Source organism: Abramis brama, assembly GCF_963993115.1.
Source record: "Abramis brama genome assembly, chromosome: 23".
In the NCBI taxonomy this organism is placed as follows: Eukaryota; Metazoa; Chordata; class Actinopteri; order Cypriniformes; family Leuciscidae; genus Abramis; species Abramis brama.
In genome coordinates this window covers 1,475,992-1,488,491 of record NC_139985.1, presented here as the reverse complement: position 1 = coordinate 1,488,491, position 12,500 = coordinate 1,475,992, and the positions used below count along the sequence as shown (strand labels likewise).

At 36.7% G+C, this 12,500-nt stretch overlaps 1 protein-coding gene across 3 annotated transcripts in view; it reads left to right on the top strand.

Moving 5' to 3' along the window:
* Window positions 1-12,500, top strand: part of sptbn1 (spectrin, beta, non-erythrocytic 1) — a 112,514-nt gene that overhangs the window by 84,492 nt on the left and 15,522 nt on the right. For all 3 annotated transcript variants that reach the window (XM_084101735.1, XM_084101736.1, XM_084101737.1), the window contains 8 exons: window positions 765-1,028; window positions 1,688-1,912; window positions 2,281-2,370; window positions 4,476-4,754; window positions 5,797-5,927; window positions 7,142-7,346; window positions 9,616-9,990; window positions 11,118-11,362. In XM_084101735.1, coding sequence (XP_083957861.1) covers window positions 765-1,028; window positions 1,688-1,912; window positions 2,281-2,370; window positions 4,476-4,754; window positions 5,797-5,927; window positions 7,142-7,346; window positions 9,616-9,990; window positions 11,118-11,362 — 1,814 coding nt within the window. The remainder of the gene's footprint in view (window positions 1-764; window positions 1,029-1,687; window positions 1,913-2,280; window positions 2,371-4,475; window positions 4,755-5,796; window positions 5,928-7,141; window positions 7,347-9,615; window positions 9,991-11,117; window positions 11,363-12,500) is intronic.

Here is a 12,500-nt window from a genome sequence, read left to right as displayed (position 1 = left end):
ATTGTGTAGTTAAATTTAACAGCTGACAGATATTCAACATCATTCCTCTGTGAGACAGTCTAACAGAAGGACGGACAAAACCAGTCAAATATCAACTGAGTTTGTCATATTTTATTACCATTTTCTAAACTATAGCAAATAAACTGTGATAATGTGAGAAATGTTGAAGGAGTCTGAATACATTTTGGTTTGACTGTATATCCTGCTTTTTCCTGATAAAAACAAAAGTGTTTTACTACAAAAAGTCCTTAATCCTGCCTTGAAAACATTATGCATTCCATATCTCTTCCATATTGATTTATGATTTATTGATTAAGTATTGTGTGTCAATATTTTATCTAATTTGAAGTAATTATCATATAAATATTTGGGTAGCACTTTATTTTAGTGTCCTTGTTACATATGTTACATGTACTTACCATAGTAATAACAATAAATTATGCATAATTACATGCAACTAACCCTCAACCAAATCCTAATCCTACCCTAACCCTATAGTAAGTACATGTTGTTAAATAATATTACACAGTACTTAAATATATAATTACATTGTAACAATGACACCTTAAAATAAAGTGTAACCAAATATTGTCTGTCTGTGTGCAGGAAGAAAAATAAAATAAGTGCTTTACTACACAAAGTCCTTAATCCTGCCTTGAAGACATTATGCATTCCATATTGATTTATGTTGCAGTGCAAAGTATTGTGTGTCAATATTTGATCTAATTTGAAGTAATTATGATATATATATTGTCTGTGTGCAGGACGGGAAGCAGCTGGTCTCGGAGAAGCCGGAGACAGACGCTGTCGTGAAGGAGAAGCTGGCGGCGCTGCAGAAGATGTGGACCGAACTGGAAACCACGACTCAGACTAAAGCCCAGTGTCTGTTTGACGCCAACAAGGCCGAGCTCTTCACGCAGAGCTGCGCTGATCTGGACAAGTGGCTGGTGGGCCTGGAGGGTGAGGTCCAATCCGACGACTACGGCAAAGACCTGACCAGCGTCAGCATCCTTCTCAAGAAACAACAGGTTTGAGATTACTTCAAGACCCGTTCTCAACAAGGACGATAACGATAAAGATATAGTTTTAAAGTCCCCCTGTAGTCGATAATTGTATCCCTTAAAACTCATCTTTGATCACCGAAATTACATATTTAAAAGTTTTTTTCCTTCATGTCTTAAATTATCTTGAGTGTAACTCGACACCCTCGCCTCATTTAGTATGCGCGGTTCTATGAATATGCAAATGAGCCCCGCCTCCACTCACTCACTCAGCTCAGAGATCCACTGGTTGACGATCACACGTTGATCTGATTGGTTACAAGGTAGTTTGTGACGTCAGAAACACCAGCGATTTCAAAGCGTGTTTTTGAGACTGTCTTTGGTTCACTGCAGTTTTAAGGAGGAAATACTCAGCAATGGAGTCGACTTATGAATTTACACATGGTGTGTCTTAAAGCATATTAAAAACACCACATAGACACATAAACAACATTAAACGCTGGATTTTCACCACAGGGGGACTTCAAAATGTATTTGATTATGAACGCTAAAAATATTGACAGCCAATCAGAATCCATCCTGCAGTGACACCTTAAAATAAAGTGTAACCGTAAGTACACAGTACTTAAAGCCACTTAATATAAAGTGGGACCGAAAATCATGTTTTGAACTCTTTGTTGGTCCAGATCTTGGAGAACCAGGTGGAGGTGCGTCAGAGAGAGGTGGAGGAGCTTCAGTCTCAAGCTCATGTTCTGAGACAGGAAGGGAAAGACACGGACGAGGTGGATGGACGTCGGGCCGAGGTGGAGCAGAAGTTTAAGGAGCTGCTGGATCCGCTGTTGAAGAGGAAAAACTTCCTCATGGCGTCGCGCGAGATCCACCAGTTCAACCGCGACGTGGAGGACGAGATTGTACGTTTGTGTTTAAAATAGGGGTAGCACTTTACAATTAGGTTCATTAGTTAACTACATTCGTTAGCATGAACTAAAAATGAACTGCACGTATACAGCATTTATTAATGCTAATCACAACATTTACTAATACTTGTCAACATTAGTTAATGCACTGTGAACTAACATGAACAACAGCTGGATTTTTATTAACTAACGCTAACAAAGATGAATAAATACTGTAACAAATGTATTGCTCATGGTAAGTTCATGTTAGTTAATACATTAACTAGTGTTAACTAATGAACCTTATTGTAAAGTGTCACCAGAATATGCGTGGAATGTTTGCCTGCTTTACTGCAGATGTTTAACGCGTAGTTTCTCGACAGCTTTGGGTTGAGGAGAGGATGCCTATTGCTACGTCAACAGACCATGGCAACAATTTACAGACGGTTCAGCTACTCATCAAGAAGAACCAGGTAATGTGTTCAGAGTTAACTGATTTTTTTTTATTGCAATTTACAAACAAACACACACACATTCAAATAGCAATTCTGGCGCAATTCAACACACACTTAACACCTGCCGTTAGCGGTGTAGCGATGCCCTTGTGTCACGATTCAATACATATCACGATAATGAACTCACGATACGAGATTATTGCGATACTCATAGACGTATGATAAAAGGTTGTACTGTTGATTAAAATGCTAAATTTGGTTTTACATTGTGTGTGTAAATGAATAGTCTTGGACTTGGTGCTGAAACCCAAAGCACAGGACAATAGAGACGCCAGAATAACAATATTCATGATTCTGAAGCTGAAAATACACAATTATTTTAGACGAATATGCTTGAACTCTGTCACTGACTAGATATATTTAAAATAATGCATACGCCAGTTTTTACCAGTAACATCAGACATTTGGCATTATTCAGGACCCACAAATATTCCCGCATTATATTCAACATGATATATGTAGTAGTTTAATGTAGTACTGACACAAAAACTCTGTAAAGTAGATTTTTTTTTCTCACACAGTAATTTTTATTTTGGGTGACTATCCACGATACAGATTGTCACTATCCACGATATTGTTGCATTTTTGTACTGTCAAAATAATGCCGTTTTGCATCGACACGCGGAAGCAATAAAAAAAAATCTACAGTACCAGTCAAAAGTTTGGAAACATTACTATTTTTAATGTTTTTGAAAGAAGTCTCTTATGCTCATCAAGCCACCAGTTAAAAAAACAAAAAAAACAACAAAAAAACAGTAATATTATGAAATATTATTACAATTTTAAATAATGGTTCTCTTTTTTAATATACTTTAAAATGTAATTTATTTTTGTGATGCAAAGCTGAATTTTCATCAGCAAGTACTCCAGTCTTTGGTGTCTTATGATCCTTCAGAAATCATTCTAATATGATGATTTATGATCAATGTTGGAAACAGTTGTGCTGCTTAATATTTTTTTTATAACCTGAGATACTTTTTTCAGGATTATTTGATGAATAAAAAGTTAAAAAGAACTGTATTTATTTAGAATAGAAATCTTTTGTAACAATATACACTACCGTTCAAAAGTTTGGGAACAATAACTATTTTTTTTTAAAGAAATTAGTACTTTAATTCAACAAGGATGCGTTAAATTGATAAAAGGTGATGGTAACGATTTATATTGTTAGAAATGTTTTTATTTTGAATAAATGCTGTTTTTCTGAATAAATGCTGTTAACGTTTTACTCATCAATGAATCCTGAAAAAAGTATTCCAAAAAAATATATTAAACAGCACAACTGTTTCCATCATTGATAATAACTGAGTATCAAATCATCATATTAGAATGATTTCTGAAGGATCATAAGACACCAAAGACTGGAGTACTTGCTGATGAAAATTCAGCTTTGCATCACAAAAATAAATTACATTTTAAAGTATATTAAAAAAGAGAACCATTATTTTAAATTGTAATAATATTTCATAATATTACTGTTTTTTTTTTGTTTTTTGTTTTTTTTAAACTGCAGGCTTGATGAGCATAAGAGACTTCTTTCAAAAACATTAAAAATAGTAATGTTTCCAAACTTTTGACTGGTACTGTATATTATGAATTTTTTAATGTAGTTTGTTGATGTCAATTTGAAGAGAAGGACTATACGTCTGCGCGCATACATATATATATTCAAACGCACAGATTCGCGTGTTTGAAGTTTGTGCGGAGATAGCTTCTTTTTTTCTTTTTTTTCGCTTGCACCTTGGAACTTATTCCAAGGTTTGCGTTCTCGAGCCACTAAACACTGTTGTGCGAATGAACAGCCGGAGCGCATTAAGGGTTTTCTGTTAGAGCGGTGTCGTGTTAGCGACCGCTAAGTTAATAACTAATGCAACGGAAGTGAATCAATTAATAACTTTGATTGACAATAACTTTATGCTAGAGCTGCTGTAAAGCCTAAACAATATGTTACTGTAATCTCCTATTATCACTGTAAAGCTGCTTTGAAACAGTCTATATTGTTAAAAGCGCTGTATAAATGAAGGAGACTTGACTATTGCGATACATTGTGACACCGCACACAGACACTACAGAAGGAGATCCAGGGCCATCAGCCTCGATGTGATGATATATTCGAGCGCAGCCAGAGTATCCTGAAGGCCGACAGCCCGAACGTGGAGTCGATCCGATCCCGTCTGTCGGACCTGCAGGAGCTGTGGAGTCTGATCATCCAGGAGACCGAGAAACGCCACTCCAGACTCGAGGAGGCCCATAAAGCACAGCAGTATTACTTCGACGCGGCCGAGGCCGAAGCCTGGATGAGCGAGCAGGAGCTCTACATGATGTCTGAAGAGAAGGCCAAGGTTTGTGCAAGAGTTATGTTCTCGTGAATGTGAGCTAAATAGTGTGTGTAGATATCATTAATGTTAATGTTATTATTTAAGGCAAGAGACTAAAGGCAAAACCATTGTTTTTTCATTCACACTACTGGAAAGAAAACATCCAAAATGTTTGAGTCAGAAATCTCCACTTCAGCAGATTTACATGCACCAAATTTATCAGTTTTATTCATACATACACTAACAGTCAGAAGTTTTGGATTGGTAAGATTTTTAATGTTTTTAAAAGAAGTCTCTTCAGCTCACCAAGGCTGCATTTATTAGATTTTTTTGTAAAAAATAACAGTAATATTGTTAAATATTATGACAATGTAAAATAGCTGTTTTTTTTATATAATTATGTTTATTGAATTTCTCTTAGAATACAAATATAACAAGACATCAACCCCCCCCCCCCCCCCACCCCCCAAAAAAGCTCAGATTTTTATATAAAACAGGACCATACCATAATAAGGCAGATTTTTTTTTAAAGAAAAATAGCAACAACATTATATAATGTATAACATGTATAAAATAACATTTCCAAAAGATGACGAGGATGACAAAAAAAATAAGGTTAAATGTCCAGAAATTTACACAGTTACATTGTTCCTTGTAATATAATAGGTTCCAGTAAAACTGGCCTGTTTTTCCATGTCTGTTTTCTATTTTAATATATTTTAAAATGTAATTTATTCCTGTGATCAAAGCTGAATTTTCAGCATCATTACTCCAGTCTTCAGTGTCACATGATCCTTCAGAAATCACTCTAATATGAGGATTTGATGCTCAAAAAACATTCATTATTATTATCAACGTTGAAAACAGTTGTGTACAATTTCTTTTCAGGATTGTTTGATAAATAGAAAGTTCAAAAGAACAGCATTAACTTTAATTTATTTATTAGCATCAGCATTAAAATCCTATTCACCTGTGGTTTCTTGCCGTAACTGCTAGTGTGAACATTAGCTTGGTTTGATATTTTGTACACTCCGGTTCTGAAGTGTTGTCTCGCTGTTGTTCTCAGGATGAGCAGAGTTCAGTGGCCATGCTGAAGAAGCACCAGATCTTGGAGCAGGCGGTGGAGGACTACGCGGAGACTGTGCACCAACTGTCCAAGACCAGCCGAGGCCTGGTGGCCGCCAACCACCCCGAGAGGTGCAGAACACCTTCCGTTCACACTGACAATACACTCCATCTGAATCTGGATCTCAGTTTGACTCTGATATTGACTTTGACTCTCACTTTAAAACTTATGGATCTGAATTTGAATGTAAATCTAAATCTGATTTTGGCTCTGGCTCTAAAACTGACTTTGATTCTAAATCTGGATCTGGTTTTTCAGATTTTATGACTCTGAAACGGACATTTGTGATAGTGATGTCAATTTGATTTAAAAATTTGTTCTAAACCTGTATAGGGATTTGAATTTAAATATGTGGCTCTGAAACCCTGAGTCTAGATTTAAATCTAGATCTGAACCTGATTTTTACTCTAAAAACCAATTTCCACTTCCAATTTTTGATTTTAATTCTAAATTTGTATCTAAATTTGCTCATGATTACAATTCTGAAACTGTTTTTTAAACTATATCTGGATTTTAATATTATTTATTCTGGTTCTGAAACTGAGTTTCAGATTTTGAAGCTTTTGATTCTAAATCTGGATCTGAATCTGATTTTGACTATACAACAAATTTTCATTTTTGATCTTGATTCTAAATCTGAATCTAAATCTGCTTTTGACTACAATTCCGAAACCAATTCTTACACTATATCTGGATTTTAATCTTAATCTGATTTCTTCTGGCTCTGAAATGGAATTTTATTTTGATTTTAAACCTGGATCTGAATCTGATTTTGACTCTAAAACAAATTTTCATTTTTTATTCTAAATCTGAATCTAAATCTGCTTTTGACTATAATCCTGAAACTGATTCTAAAACTTAATCTGGATTTTAACCTTAATTTGATTTGATTATGGCTCTCAAACAGATTTTGACTTTGATTCTAAATCTGGATTTGATTGTTAATCTAATTTTGACTCTGACTCTAAAACTAACTTTGACTTTCATTTTTAATTGTGATTCTAAATCTGAATCTAAATCTTATTGTGTCTGTATTGCTGAAATTAACATTAATTCTAATCTAAATCTAGATAATATGTTAATCTGATTTGATTTTGACTCTAAAATGGACTTTGAATCTAAATCTGATTTTGACTGATTCTAAATCTGTGCTCCAAATTTGATTTTAAACTAATCTGAATTAGACTTAAACTCTCACATTTGTATTTCGGATCAGAGACCGTCTCCATCTTTACACCTCTGGCTCCATTAATATCATATGACTTTGTGTGTGTCTGTGCCATAGTGAGAGGATCGGCATGCGTCAGTCACAGGTGGATAAGCTTTACGCTGGACTGAAGGACCTATCAGAGGAGAGGAGAGGAAAGCTTGAGGAAAGGTTTAGGCTCTTCACACTGAACCGAGAGGTGGATGATCTGGAGCAGTGGATCGCCGAGAGAGAAGTGGTGGCTGGATCTCACGAGCTCGGACAAGACTACGAACACGTCACTGTGAGTCCCAATTCTAGCACCGCTATGTCCAGAATATTCTTGCAGTTATTAATTATACAATAACAAGGTACTAAATCATGACAAGCCTTGAAAACTAGGACAAGTATTTTAAAGTGAATGCAACTGTTACTATGCAAAACAGCATGTATAGTCTTCTGTGCTTTCCACACAAACACACACTCCGTTTAATCAGGCCAAACTGATTGATTTATGGAGGAAATGTTTAATTTTCACTTAAAGGGGTCATGACATGGATTTTTAAATTATTTTAGTTCCTTGAGGCATGGCAATGTTAATAATGTTTTTTTGCACAAAAAAGAAATCTAAGTTTCTTTGCAAACTCTCCATTACACTGTGTCTCGTTTACAAAACAATCTGGCGTCAAATGCTCAGAACAAAACATATAATCCTTCGTCGTGATCCAGGAAGCCATTAAAATAAACCATCCACAGGCAAATGTCAGCCATTAAGATACCAAAGGGCAGTGGGCGGGGCCTATGATGCAATGATGTAAAACTATTGGTCGATGTCTTTCTCTGGAGGCGGGCAAATGCAAATGTATTTCTCTGTGTGACGTCACAGAAGCTTGCAGGATGTTTTAATGGTTCAAAGGCCTCTTATGTGTCAAAAGATCAATTTTATTTCTCATGTCATGACCCCTTTAAAGTAATGAACACATCAGATGAATAGCATAGTCACGAACCAGAAATGAAATAAGCTTTTAGTATTGAAAAAAAAATGTTTGTTGTATAGGACTAAATGGTAATCAAACTATAGCCACAATTTTAGCAAATAAGTGTGGGTGAATATCACATAACCTAATTTATATTCATGAATGGTGCAGTGCAGCATGTAAATAAGGGTAAAGGTCCTTGCACACTGAGTCCGAAATTACGTTTTTTTCGTATTCGTCATTCTGTGGCTGTAAGTTGTCAAAACACCTCTCAAAATGCTTGCTACGGATGCGAATAACGCAGAAAATAAAACTCAATCTGAATTTTTTTATGACGGACTAAAGTTTCGGAGGCAGTGTGTAAACGTGATTGACACAACACAAGGTCATATTTATTTTTTAATGTGCAAAACTTCGGACGAGAATTTCGGACTCAATGTCCAAGGACTGTAAATGTTGTAAATGTACAAAAAAATATCAAGTGTAGTGTCAGTTCTGGCAGGTCACGCTAGTCAAGCTCTCATCAGTAGGTGCGTTTCCATTACAGATTTGCGCAAAACTTTTGCGATTTTTTTAAAATGTCGACAAAAAACTATTGCGAAATGACAGCGTTTCCATTGACCGATCTTATGCGACTAAAACAACTTCTCGCGATAAGTAAAATCATTCCAAAAATCATGGCAATGGACATTGGTAGGTTTATGTACTATATCCCAGCCACTGCACTGGCCATTATTATTAATCGAAGGAGATGTATGAGTGTTTTCCAAGCATTAATGGTGAGGAACGACCCTTATTATACTTGTGAGCGGCTCATATGAGGTATTTCTGGGTGTTTCTCCCTCAGATCTGCTTCGAGGTCTTGATTGTGGCATTTATTTGAGGTTTAGAATCCATTATTCCTGTAATTCTTCTGTCTTTTATTAATTTAATAAAGAACTCAGTCTCGTATTCTGTCCAAACACACCGCGTCATCTACGTCAGGTGACTGTAAATGCGCAAAAACTGTTTCCATTGCAGTTTTGCGAAATATTTCTTTTTCGAATTGCCTGAAAAACCTCCTCATGCGAGCGGGAAAACTTTTTTGCGATAAATGGGAGTTTTTGCAAAATTGACGTGTTTCCATTGGGCGTATTTTCAATTCGCAATTTCAATTTGCGCACTTTGAAGGGTAATGGAAACGCGGCTACTGACTCTCAGCTGATCCACGTCTACCTATAGGAATACGACGCCTGTATTCATATATAAGCTCCTTCAGTATTATCAACAGCTCTGGCGTTTCTCAGGAGCGGATTACCCTCCTCCCTCCCCAGCTCCACCTGTCTCAGTCAGGATTTGGCTGAGTTTGAATCAGACTAAAATTCTCTAATTATGTTGTACATTAAAATTAATTAATGATATCTGCAAAACATTAATGTCGGTTCTGTTCTGTTTACCCTAAGGGTTTTTTTTGCTGCTCTTATCCATGCTAGGCTGCCCAGAACAGAACCAGACCGCCAATCCAAACTGTATGCTAATTGTCAATCGTATTTGACGATAGTGGTCCTGACAGAAATGATCTTATAATAAATGTATTTGTTTTCCTCTCTACTACAGATGCTGCAGGAACGCTTCCGTGAATTTGCGCGGGACACCGGAAACATCGGTCAGGAGCGTGTGGACGGCGTGAACCGCATGGCGGACGAGCTGATCAACGCTGGCCACGCCGACGCCGCGACTGTGGCCGAATGGAAGGACGGTCTGAACGAGGCCTGGGCCGATCTGCTGGAGCTCATCGACACGCGCACGCAGATTCTCGCCGCATCCTACGAGCTGCACAAGTTCTACCATGACGCCAAGGAGATCCTGGGCCGAATCCTGGACAAGCATAAGAAGCTTCCGGAAGAGCTGGGCCGAGACCAGAACACGGTGGAAACCTTGCAGAGGATGCACACCACGTTTGAGCACGACATCCAAGCACTTGGGACGCAGGTGCGTCGGTCAGAGACAAAAACACACACAGATATTAGTACACAAAATCATTTTGGGCTAGAGTGAATTGTAAACATTCTCTTCTCAGTAAAATGGCATAATATGGATCTTGATTTATGCATTACTAATCTCTGAAGGTGAACGACCTGCCTTACGAAATTAATATTGCACAACAAAGAAGTACATTAAAGTAAATCTCAGACTTTGTCTGCATCATTTTTTTATCATCAAAGCGTTAAAGGCCCTCTGAAATCAAAATTTAAGTTTTTTAGCTTTAGTATGAATATGTTAGTCTTAAGGTTATGAATAAGCTGAATATGCATATGAATATGAATAACAAAATTCGCATTTAGGAGATACAAGCATTCAAAACTTACAGTCTCTCACTTCCGCTAGAATGGATCACAAATTTTTATGTCACCGCACCTCATCTCATCTTCTGTCCTATCAAATGCTCTCAACAATCTAAAACTCCGCCCCCTATGCTATAAATACCACCTGGCCTCGTTTAAAGGGGTGGTATAATGCCACTTTTTACAAGATGTAAAATAAGTCGAGTGTGTACGTGAAGTTTTAGCCCAAAATACCCCACAGATAATTTTTTATAGCATGTTAAAATTGTCCTTTTTTGAGATTGAGCAAAAACGTTTAGTTTTGTGTGTGTCTCTTTAAATGCAAATGAGCTGCTGCTCCCGGCGCAGAGGGCGGAGATTCAACAGCTCGTTCTTAACAGAGCCATATAGAGCCCTGTGCGAGGCGGGGTTTATGTAAATGTTGGGGTTTGTGATGTCACTAACCCGAGAGGAATGTCGTGTAGTCCCTACCAGCGGTTTGTTGTAGTCCTTAAAAAGCGATTTCTTTAAAAGCAAATATCTCCATTTGCTTTGAACTTTGAGTGTTGTAACTTTGCAGATGTTGTTTATGCTCAAACAGCAACATTACACACTAACTAAAGTTAGAAAAGTCAAATCACAATCAACCACCCTTTAAAGTTCTAACACAGTTGCATGACCACAAACCACCCGGCCTCTTTTCTGAAAACTACAAAAATGGTCACCCTAGTGTTGCCAGATCAGGATGATGATCGTCTGTGTGTCACTCACTGCTGCCCCTGCTGGTGTCCTCAGGTCCGGCAGCTTCAGGAAGACGCGGTGCGCCTGCAGTCCGCATACGCCGGAGATAAAGCCGACGACATCCAGCGGCGCGAGGGCGAGGTGTTGGAGGCCTGGAGGAGTCTCCTGGAAGCCTGCGAGGGCCGGCGCGCTCGACTGCTCGACACCGGGGACAAGTTCCGCTTCTTCAGCTTAGTGCGGGACCTCATGCTCTGGATGGAGGATGTCATACGCCTGATCGAGACTCAGGAGAAGCCCAGGTGTGTGTGTGTGTGTGTGTGTGTGTGTGTGTGTGTGACGATTACTGTGCCTGAACGGCAGTTACAATGTGACATTGTGTCATTTTGTGAGTGACATTTCAATAAAAAACTTTTCTTTTTGGACATTTTGGACTCTTTGGAAGTATTGTATTTCAGTGTTACGGTTAGTTTATGGTAATTAGGACTAAGTTATATAATATAAAAAAATATATATATTTTAATTATTTTCATGCTTTATTATTTATATCTCAATATTTATGTTTGCTCTTCAGTGGCTTCACATATGATTTTTTTTTTTTTTTAAAGAGGCTGGACATCACTTGGCCACTACTGTAAACATTTATAATTGTATTTATTATATATTTCTGTTATATACATTTTCATTATTATAATATATACACACACATTATTTATTATTAATTGTGTATATATATATATATATGCTGATATTATACAATAAATAAATAAAATAAATACTTTTTTACTACTGAAATAAAAAAAAGTAATGTCAAAAACTTTAATGCAGTGTTAGGATTTTCATATGATAATTAGGACTGAATGATTTAGCTAAAATTATATCTAAATTCTTTTCTTTTTTTCCCCTATTCGATTTTATATTTTAGCATGAATGTATTTGCTCTGCGGTGACTCAAATATATGATTTTTTGTTTATTCATAATAAATTACATTAGATTGGAGTCAGTGGAGTCAGCATAACTCATTAAATATAATAATAAATATGTAAATAAAATAAATATTTAATTAATACAGTATATTAAAATTATATATGTATACAGTAGTGGCCTAAAGTGATGTCCAGCCAATTTGATTCAAATTTGTTAACGATTTTGTAAGCGTATTGCGTAGTTGTGCTTGGAGTGTATTGTTTTATGAATGCTAATAACTCAATGAAACATGTCAGATTTTTGGCCAGAAAAATACTTAGTAATTTATAATATTAGTTTTTTTTTCTTTCTCAAGCTTCATAGGAATTATATTTGGCTAGATTTAATCACAGTAACAGAAATGGGAAGGTTTAAGATAGCTAGGCAAGCGTTTGTGTGTGTGTATGTCTAATGTGTGTTTAACAGGAAGTTGGAGGTTCTGTGTGTGTTTGGATGTTCCTGATGAGTCTGGA